We start from the raw sequence: 11,407 nt of genomic DNA, 5'->3' as shown, positions 1-11,407 counted from the left end.
TGATTCTGTGTAGAGACATCTTCTATTCACTAAACTGAAAAACAAAATTTACATTGTATATTGTAGTGATATCTACAGTAAATGATTGTTTGATTAATTCATAGACATCTTGTGTTTACTTAACTGAAAAACTAAATATACATTGTATATTGTAATGATATCTACAGTAAATGATTGTTTGATTAATTCATAGACAGCTTGTGTTTACTTAACTGAAAAACAAAATATACATTGTATATTGTAATGATATCTACAGTAAATGATTGTTTGATTAATTCATAGACATCTTGTGTTTACTTAACTGAAAAACAAAATGTATATTGTAATAATATTCACAGTACTGTAACTGATTGTTATTTCTCATTCCAGCCAATGCACCATGACTGGTATATCAAAGGCTGTGGTATGTGCTGTCCTGTTTGTGGGATGGTGCATATAAAAGATCCCTTGCTACTAATGTAAAAATGTTGCGGGTTTCCTCTCTATGATAGTGTGTAAATGACCATATGTTTGACATCCAATAGCTGATGATTCATAAATCAATATGCTCTAGTGGTATCGTTAAACAAAACAAACAAACAAACTTCTATAACTGATGGTCTTGTATTTAAGTAACTGAGCTTGAACTGTATTACCCGGCCTCGGTGGCGCAGTGGTTAAGCCATTGGACATAAAGCTGGTAGGTACAGGGTTCACAGCCCGGTACTGGCTCCCACCCAGAGCAAGTTTTAACGACTCAATGAGTAGGTGTAAGACCACTACACCCTCTTCTGTCTCACTAACCAATAACAACTAACATATAACCCACTGCCCTGAACAGGCAGCCCAGATAGCTGAGGTTTGTGCCCAGGACAGTGTGCTTGAACCTTAATTGGATATAAGCACGAAAATAAGTTGAAATTAAATAAATGAAATGAATTGAATTTACATGCTCAATTACCATGAAGGTTTCAAGCACTAAGTAACCAAAAAACAATGTTGGCCTACACTGTCATAACATTTACAGTAGACCTATATATATAAACCCTCGATGTTGATACCGGATCAAGAAAAGTGAGTCACATGACCCCTTGCCTCCACCCCCCCCCCCCCAGCTTCCTACGCCAGTTAGTGGTAAAGTATTTGTCTGATGTGTGGTTGGTCTGGGATCGATCCCTTTTGATGAACCCTTTGGGCTATTTCTCATTTCAGTCAGTGCACCACAACTGATGCATCAAAGGCTGTGGTATGTGCTATCCTGTCTGCAATGGTGCATATAATTGATTATTTGCTACTAATGCAAAAATGTTTTGGGTTCCTCTCTAAAACTACATGTCAAAATTACCAAATGTTTGACATCCAATAGCCGATGATTCATAAATGTATTTTAGTAGTGTCGTTAAACAAAACAAACGTTCTTTATTGAAACCACTACTCGTTTTACTCATGTAGTACGTCCGATTATGACCGTTGCTCCTTGGATAAAAGTCAGAGTGTCCATTAATTTAGATCTAAGAGCAAATCATGACACTATACAGTTATTTGTATTTGTATGTTACTTCTGAAAACACTTGTCAAAAAAGTTCAACAGAAAATTAGCTTATAGCTCACAATGATAAAATTCCAACCTGCAATCGAACACGTTCTGGAATAACGTCCCTTGGATAAATCTTTTGTCATAGAAGAGACATACTTGCGGACACTTTTTGACGTCACGCGTAGTTGCTACAAGCAATTTGACGCTACTTTTTCTTGCTTAAAATGGTAAATAAAAATTAAGAAAAACATTTAATGCGAGTAAAAATGGAAATAGTACAAAATATATGTAAATCTAATTAACACTGACGTCTTGTTGGTATTCGAAAATATCTTTTGTTCGACAGATTTGTTTCGTTTTGTCACTTATCGGTGTTTGTAAAATTTCAGTTTCACACCGCATAGGTATTTTAGTTTTTTAAAACAATAAAAATAATTTCTGTTAAGAGAATGCAAGTAAAATAATCAATTTAAAAAAAGAAAATGATGTTTATGTTGTCTTCATTTCTCTATTAAATAGAATTACATCATTTAGAATGTTTTGAATATTTTGACAGTTGACCAACATAAATTGTAATCACAGTAATGGGTGAAATACCCTTTTATAAAATGTATGGTTATGAAGCAAGATGTAGCTTGCCTACATGAGGTGTGATGGGTTACTATTTATATGATGAATCCCTCTATGTAGCCCGAGTACTCTGTAAGAGAGCTAGACGGACATTTAGACATAAATACGCTCTCATTACAGTCAGAGACCAACCTATGTATATTTTTGGCAATTCCTGACTACCAAACGGTAGGCAAAGATTCCCGCTCTAATACCACAACAATCCTATGTTTGACGTCAAATACCTTTACATCGATCATTTTCGAGTTAACTGATACAAAAAAATCCACATATTAATCACTAATACACATACTACAGAAAGAAATCCGACAGCACCCACATTCAGCTACGCTTCGTGACACTCCGTCGCCATAATTACAAAGCTCGGCAATCTATTTCGAGACGTAGATCACGTGATCGCACACTGGGCGATTCTGCCTTGTGCAGCAGTTACAGGGGCCGTCTCATACCAAGCGACGTTACCACATGGAAGATTTGGCTAATGCCGTGTACAAATTCCTGTTCTACGCAGCCGGCCACTTTTATCCTCAAAACGTTCTTTACAGCATGCACATTCCATCGCAGAAACACAAAAAGAAACTAATCCATGTTGTAACGTCGCTTGGTATGAGACGGCCCCTGTATCTGCTGCACAAGGCGGAATCGCCCAGTGGCGATCACGTGATCTACGTCTCGAAATAGATCGCCGAGCTTTGTAATTGTTGCGACGGAGTGTCACTAAGCGTAGCTGAATGTGGGTGCTGTCGGGTTTCTTTCTGTAGTATGTGTATTAGTGATTAATATGTGGATTTTTTTGTATCAGTTAACTCGAAAATGATCGATGTAAAGGTATTAGACGTCAAACATAGGATTGTTGTGGTATTAGAGCGGGAATCTTTGCCTACCGTTTGGTAGTCAGGAATTGCCAAAAATATACATAGGTTGGTCTCTGACTAATGAGAGCGTATTTATGTCTAAATGTCCGTCTAGCTCTCTTACAGTCAGAGTACTCGGGCTACCCTCTATGTGGATGTACTCATTTTAGGTTTTTCATTTTAATCCGTTCTCTATAAATTAGCTTGTAATCAAAAGCTGTGATAGGTGCTATCTTGTTTCTTTTAGTATTATGTGATAGTAAAAATATTACATAAGGACTTTCCTTTGGTACTGTCACTAACCCTAACTCTATTTATGATAAGTTGTTATAATGTTCTTTATATGTGACAGTGCCAAAGGAAAGTCCTACCAATAATACATGTGGCACTAGTGGTTTCTCCTTTCACTTTGTGGTTCCTTAGACTCACACATTGTCATTATAATAGCCATATTTTAATATTTATGCTATTGGATTCTAAACCACATGACAACAGTATAGAAAAGGAATTTTTAATATACACATATGTTACGTATGTATCATTGTATGTATATATCAGAGTATTGTTTGTGAAATATTAAAAACATTTTGACATCAGTAATAAAATAAAACATGTCTTTCAGTCAAGTAAGCTTCCTTTTAAATTCCTGCTTCAGAAGTACCTAATCATAAAATAAGAACTGAAACTGATTTGTTATTCACCAACTTAATTTATTGCCTATTCTCTGCAATTGAAAAAATATTTGTCATTAAAACAAATTGCAGATTTCATTACATTATTGTGCCAATTACAAGTTGTTGGTATTTATAATAACATTTAATCAATTATTATTTAGGGTCTCCTAGCTCTTTTACGAAAGTTAAAGGGTTCTAATGAAAAGGAACTGAGGATATTATTACTTGGTCTGGACAATGCTGGGAAAACAACTCTATTGAAGTGTTTAGCATCAGAAGATATAAGTCACATCACTCCAACACAGGTACAGTAGCCATCAAATGATTATTTGATCTTCACAATTATAAATGGAATTTTCCTTTCACCACTTTATTAATCAAGGTTACAAATTGGTAGCCATGTCAACCATTATTGCAAAATTTTATATAATTTTACACAAGTACTGATAGTCTGTCAAGTGACTATGAATGTTAGAAAGAAGCATATTTTTCTGACATAATATAGACTTTGTATAAAAATTAAAACTCCACTATTTTATGGATGTAACAAGATTTAATTTTTTAAAGCTGTCTTGCAGTGTTTCTCTTTGAAAAATGTTTAATGAATTAAATAATGTGCTCTTTTTCATTTCACAGGGATTCAACATCAAAACAGTGCAATCAAATAACTTCAAGTTAAATGTATGGGATATAGGAGGACAAAGGAAAATCCGACCATACTGGAAGAATTATTTTGAAAATACTGATATTTTGGTAACTGAACTCTACTTAAGTTATTACTATGCATTTGAGAGATTGCTGAAGCCGTATCTTTTAGTTATTAAATATGTAGTAGGTTTGATACTGCATGTGGGAAAATTCTTTATTGTGTGTATTTGCAGTACTATTATAAGGACCACTAAACTGTTTTGCATTTACCATAATAATAGAGAATGTTTTTTATACCATTTGACATTTATATCATTTAAAGGAGTGGACAATTAAGGCATTTGGCCTGGTATGCATATTCAACGATATATAATGCACATTATTGCTTAATATTAACAAGTATAATCCTATAGTTAATTAATAAAACGGTTAAATGTGACGGCTATTATATATAACGGGCGCAGCCATTTTGTACCATCACAGTGAGTACGCCCTCTGGCGAGCTGGTGATTACGTAATACTTAACACGTAACGTCAGGAATCTACCTGGTTTTTGCGGGATGATAAATAGTCATACATTGCAATGTTCTGTAATAATACACATCCCAGTAAGCCAGCAATAAGTATATCCAGCACTGTATATATTATTTTTCAATACAAAATAAAATACCATTGTCAAAGTGGCTACACAACAAGTTGAAATAATTAACAATGTTTTGTCCATGCATTAACCTATGCACTGAAATGCTACACGGAGTGTTTTCTTAGTTAATTGGTCTATGCTGTTAGTTGCTTCTACCTGTGATTCCTGATTGGCAGGTGTGTATTTGATTGGTAACCAGACAAGCCAATTAATTGATGCTGTCTAGAAACAAAAATACATACCGGTATTGTGGAATATTACCTGTCGCCCCTAAAATGGTAATGGACATGGTTTATTACTGTAAATAGTTCTGTAAAACTATTGATTAAGTAGACTTTTCCATCTAAAACTACAGAACTGACCAATTACGTAGTCCCAAAGAAAAAAAAATTATCACTTGGGTATCGTGGGTTGTCGTTTTTGCTCCAACATAGCATATCAACAGGCCTAATAGTGTACATTTTTCCTTTGGATTATTAAACAGAGAAAAATACTATAACCCCATTTTGTTCCGTTAATACAACTTGAAATATATTTAGTTAAATAGTTTATTATATTATTATGTCATTTATGCTGTTTTACAAGTCAGGTTGATCAAAGAGAAGCACCTTGTCGAAAATTACTGCTTTTGTTTACACTGTACATACAGGAGATGGTCAGGAGCTGACGTCACTTCGCCCCAAGTTATCCCACCGGACGTCACAAAAACAAAACAAAATGGCTGCCCCCAGTTAGCAGGAATAATCATGGTTTTTTATTTACTCTAAAATTACACGTTTTTCATTTGCTAAAGTGTCAGTATGTGTTGGTGGTCCGGGTATGCATCTTTCCAACACATAAGGCTCTTGTTTGAGTTGACCCTACCTTTAAGTACATTTTATTTATTTGTAACTTACGCAGAACTGTAATGAAATTAAAGAACCTGATTACACTGGCATAGCCTCAATCATACCTCTTTCTATTTTCTTCCCCACCACCTTTCAGGGCTAGCGCTGGCAGTCGCCAGATTCGCCAATTGCAAATTTTAAAAACAATTGGTAAATTTTATTTTAAGTTGGCAAAATAATTTTACTACATTTATGAGAAAATAACTGGTTTTCTGCCATTTTTGACGTTTAATAGTTAATTTGGCGAAACTTTGTGTTAACCCAGAGCTAGCCCTGCCTTTTATATTTACCTGTCACTCCATAACATGACTCGTAGACAGTGTAGGTGACCTATTATATTTACCTGTCACTCCATAACATGACTCGTAGACAGTGTAGGTGACCTATTATATTTACCTGTCACTCCATAACATGACTCGTAGACAGTGTAGGTGACTTATTCTGATGTGGGTGGACCCAGTATAAAACCCTGGCTATGCCAATGCCAGCATAGCTGCAAAGTGTAGTGGTCATTATTTCTGGTAAATATTTCCTTTTGAACCTCTCAAGAAAACTGTATTGTGTTAACTGTTATGAAAAGAAAAGCCAGTTTTAAGCAATTGTCTTTGTATTGCAGATTTATGTTATAGACAGTTCTGACGGTAAACGATTAGAAGAAACAGGAATGGTGAGTGTGGAGTTTTATTTCTTGTTGGTTTGAAACCTTCATGTCCTTCTATCCAAATAGTTGTACAATCCCAAATAATTCAATGATAAGTTGTCTTTTAAATGATGCAAAATAACATGGAAAGTCATGTAATTTTGAGTTGGGTCATGAAAAGTCTAGGGAAATGAAAATTGGTTGACAATTATTTTTCTCCATTTAAAACAAAAACAAAAAGAGATCAACAATTCACGTCAGAATATTTTAATATTATTAGAACATGTTGATGATTGCAGAAACATTTTTGAAAAAGGTTACGCAAAGTGCCTTTAAAAAAATCACTGAAATGTCATGCAATTTTGAATGAACCCTTTATTGATACCACATGGCTGTTGGTTCCAGTACTGAACAGTAAAATAATATTATATAGATCTAAGAAAGATAGCATCTTTACCTAACAGGAACTGAATGACTTGTTGGAAGAAGAGAAGCTGAATGGTGTCCCAGTGTTAGTGTTTGCCAACAAACAGGATCTGATGAGTGCTGCTCCAGCAGCGGAAATTGCCGAGGGTCTCAGTCTGTCTTCTATAAGAGATCGACAGTGGCAGATTCAGCCGTGTTCTGCTCTCACAGGAGAGGGAGTTCAGGTATAAAGTAGTAGTAGTACATTGACACCTGTCTAAACCGGATCACGCCAGGGACCTAATATATATCTGATTTAGACTGGATTAGGTGTTTAGAGGGTCCCATTTTAGAATTTAAAAAAGTTGTACCATGAAACTTGGACGGTTTTGACAGGATTCCGTTTGTTGAGAGTTAAGTTTAGACAGGTTTCACTGTACTGGTAAGTTAGTTTATGTTATTACAGTGCTGTCAGGTCTATAATGGACACAACGTTTCTGGGATATTTTGTTATTTCCAGGTTACATTGATTCATTACATAAATATAAGATGTTAGTTCAATGTGTTAATTATACCTCTAGTATGAAGTAGTGTAATGCATCAACAATCCTAATTTATTAACCAAATGGTGCAAATTGCCTATCAGAAAAGTTCAGTGCACTATAATAGTTGAGCTTTATGTGTGTTAATTGTACATTGTACCTCTAGTATGAAGTAGCGTAATGCATCAACAATCCTAATTCATTAGCCATATGGTGCAAATTGCATATTAGAAAATCTGGACATCTGTTGAATGTCATATGTATTTAAAGACATGGTAAAATCAATTTAGAATAATTGAAGTTCACTTATATTTTACTACATGAAATTTTCACAAATGTTTGCAAATAATAGTCATTTCATGAAACAAAAACTGGTTGGGTAGACTTTACAAAAAGGAAAATTACTAATTGAATTTCATGAAATTTTCATCTTAAAAGTTATGTTACCCTTTTTTGTTTTTCAGGGTGGACTAGATTGGATGATTAAAGTGTGTTCATCATCTAAGAAGAAATAAATATTTAACTTTCTCATTGAAAATATCATTTATATTATATTCATTGTATTCACTATATACTGTAAAACCCTTATAATTTTAATGCATGAAACCTTCACAACTGTTTGCAAATAACTTAGTCATATTTGTAAAATACAACATATTAATTTTTTACTCCAGACTTAGGTTTATAAGAAAATTACACAGCTTTTCAACAATACCCTCACATGTTTTGCCAGGAAAGTGGTTAAATTGGTTTGTAACTCGCAAAGAAAAGGCTTTGTGCATACAGTTGACCACAACAAACTGCCAAAGAGAGTTGGAAAAAACAAACATGTAAATGAAATGAAATTAAACGGTATTAAATTATAAATTGTATCGCCACAGGTAACTGTAACCCTGCTTACAGATATGAAACCAATGTGTGTACAACAGCATTCATATCACTGTATTTTGTTATTCATGATATTTTCAGTCTTACGTCAAACAATGGGGATTTAATAATTATAAAGTATATCTAAACTGCATGTGATTATAAAGTCTATCGAGATTGCATGTCCGATATAAGGGTTTTACAGTATTTTTGACATATATGCCCCTTGCTGTCATAATAGCATATGGCTGTGATCACTGTTCACACACGACTACACAGACGGATGAGATTGTTTCTCATACTAAACTTCTTTCTTGTATTAACTAGATTAACACACCAACTGTGCTGCTGGTGATTTGTGTTTCTGTCAGAAGCTGGTTCTCGTTGTTCGATGTATTTTTGTCTCACTTTTCACAAGGAACTAACTCACGCTTCCCAAGTCCTTTCTTTTGCTGTACAATACAAAGGCCCATTTCCCTAATGACTGTTCTGCCAGTTAACCGACCTCATTCTTTTGGTTATGTTATAAAATATGAATAAATTTTGTTAAGAAGTAGTTATAAGGTTATGAGAAAATTGTTACCAATATTGCATCAGCATTTGAGAAATGTGCCATGAATAATCTTACCAGTGATTGTACGTGAAGTGATAGATATTTGACCAAGATTTTGGTGCATTTTATGTTGGTGTCTGTGAAAGTTATTAATACACATAGATCTTATCATACACTGGTTTTTAAATATTATATGGTACATCCACATATGCTATATGGACAGTCTGCATTTATATTTTTTTCCGGTAATGGTATGTTAATCAATCATGTATGGGTTTTTCACCTTACAATAAATTAATAAAATTGTATGTTTATTTTATCACTTCCGACTTAAACGCCGCAACCTTTGGGTGGGGGTAGACATAGTTAAAATTGCATTTTTTATTCATATTCCGTCCATTTTATCAAAATTATTATATTATTGTGAACATTGTCCAGTTATCACTGCTGTTATTACCATAATTAATATTCTTCAACAGTGTCCAATATTTTCAGTGTGTTTGTATAATCTCTCCAATTTTGTAACTTTCCTGCAAAGGAGGAAGATATTTTGTAATATGGTATAACTCTAGGGGCAGTAATTACAGTTATCTTATAGGATTATTTCACATGGTGATGTTAATCATCCGGTTTTATTGTGGTGTCATTTGGTTAGTTATCACTTGATGTTTGATCCTCGTCTTAAATTCATATTTATACATCAATAACCACTTGTGATTTGAGGTTGGGCATAGTGAATGTTCATCATCCGTCATTTATATTTTATTACTGGGACGATACATCAATTTTGACAGTGTTATCCAATAGATAAAATTGGGTGGGGAGATGCTTGTTTTTGTGTACAAAAAATCAATTTATATTTTTAAGTCATTTACTGTTGTGGTTTTTATAATTCAGATAACACATAAAGTAGTTGTTGGTGAAAGTGGTTGTGATACTGTTTTTTTAATTATATTTTTTGTTTTGTTTTTGTAGTTGTTGATGTAATGTAAACATTTGGGTTTTTTCAATATAGGCCTATTTATGATGTGTCACAGTATATTGTAATTGCTTGAATAGGTGGGGTTTGTTTTAAACCAAAATATTTTTTTTGATCATTAAACAGTTTGTTCTTCATTGTATGATCATAAAATTCAGTAAGCACTATTGTATTACCTATAATGATTTCCATTTTCACGAAGTCCCGCTTTCCATTAAATAGATTCCATGCACAATTTATCGTACTCATTTATATGTGTAGAAAAGGTACTTTTTAAGTACATTGTATCGATAAACTCATGTGTGGAAATGCATCAATGGAAAGCAGTACAATTCGATACGGTATAAATAGCCGTATTATGCAGCATGGAGAAATAGACATGGATATGATACCAATTTAAAAATAAATGCTGGGTTCTTTTTTGGCATTTTAGATCAAATTCAATAGATTCAGCAGACCTCGCTATAAACAAAATTGTGGCAAGTGGTTACTTGCTTCCCTAGCTTAGATTATGGGGAGCCATTTAAGATATTACTATACTGGTACTGATAATATACTGATACTCTCCTTGAACTAGTCCTTTTAGTCTACTACAGTTTAAAAAAAACCCAATCTTAATAAAGTCGGTGTTGTGCTAGAACCATGTGAATCCTGTTTTAATGTTTTGTAATATTATTTTCACCCCGTCACTTTTTTATGTGATTGCAAGAACTTAAAAAATAATGTATATTGTGTGTATTTTTAAATTAACTTTTATACCTTGTTGAGTTCATTGCACACGTACCGGTACATGTTAGCTGACAAGTTGTTGAAAGTGGTTATTTTTCTAAACAAAACTACTTTGATTCTGTTGTTGAAATTAAAGTTCCGGCATATTATTTGAGTTTCATTTTTGTATCACTTGTTTCATAATAGGGTTTCTAAGATCAAAGTGAATTTTCTATTTTTTGCATAAATGTTTAATATGTCTTGGAGACCTTTTGTGAAAACCTGCTATTTTTATAACCTGCCAACTTGATAACTGGAAATTAAGCAAAACAAAACACAACCCCCAAAACACATTAGTTTTTAAATTTATTTTAACTGGAGTTAGTCATTTTAAAATATAGTTGTCAATATTGTAATACAATTTTTTTTTTCATGACGTTTCTTAAAATTATGATAAACATTTTTAATTTATTTTTTCAGACAAGGACACGTGACAATTTTACATTTCAGTACCACTTTCAGGCACAAGAATAAGTTATATTTGTATTATCACTGGGTCAGTTTTTAATCAATACAAATATTACTTTAGCATGTGTAAAGTGTTATCATTATGCAATGTTTTGTGACTGAAAGAAATAATAAAATTTCTTTATTTAATATTCACTTCGTTGGTTTGAGTTCTATTTGCATATATAATGGACCACAACTAGAGAGAGACATTTTATTTAACGACGCGCTCAACACATTTTATTGACGGTTATATGGCATCAGACATATGGTCAAGGACCACACAGATATTGAGAGAGGAAACCCGCTGTCGCCACTTCATGGGCTACTCTTTCCGATTAGCAGCAAGGTATC

General features: G+C 33.6%; 1 protein-coding gene across 1 annotated transcript; it reads left to right on the top strand.

Moving 5' to 3' along the window:
- The first annotated feature begins 1,614 nt into the window (after window positions 1-1,614).
- LOC121382827 (ADP-ribosylation factor-like protein 3) lies at window positions 1,615-11,209 on the top strand. Its single transcript, XM_041512452.1, has 6 exons — window positions 1,615-1,743; window positions 3,836-3,979; window positions 4,311-4,427; window positions 6,469-6,519; window positions 6,957-7,142; window positions 7,904-11,209. Exons 1-6 carry the CDS (start codon window positions 1,741-1,743, stop codon window positions 7,952-7,954), a joined length of 552 nt encoding a protein of 183 aa, XP_041368386.1. The 5' UTR covers window positions 1,615-1,740; the 3' UTR covers window positions 7,955-11,209.
- The last annotated feature ends 198 nt before the right edge of the window (window positions 11,210-11,407 follow it).

The sequence above is a fragment of the Gigantopelta aegis genome, chromosome 10, assembly GCF_016097555.1.
Source record: "Gigantopelta aegis isolate Gae_Host chromosome 10, Gae_host_genome, whole genome shotgun sequence".
In the NCBI taxonomy this organism is placed as follows: Eukaryota; Metazoa; Mollusca; class Gastropoda; order Neomphalida; family Peltospiridae; genus Gigantopelta; species Gigantopelta aegis.
This window is presented reverse-complemented; position numbering and strand designations above follow the sequence as displayed.

Bases quoted from the DNA above. Each gene is read 5' to 3' on its own strand.
- LOC121382827 (XM_041512452.1), top strand. The intron at 3,980-4,310 runs GTACAGTAGCCA...TTCATTTCACAG, and splicing joins GTCACATCACTCCAACACAG to GGATTCAACATCAAAACAGT. The intron at 4,428-6,468 runs GTAACTGAACTC...TTTGTATTGCAG, and splicing joins TTGAAAATACTGATATTTTG to ATTTATGTTATAGACAGTTC.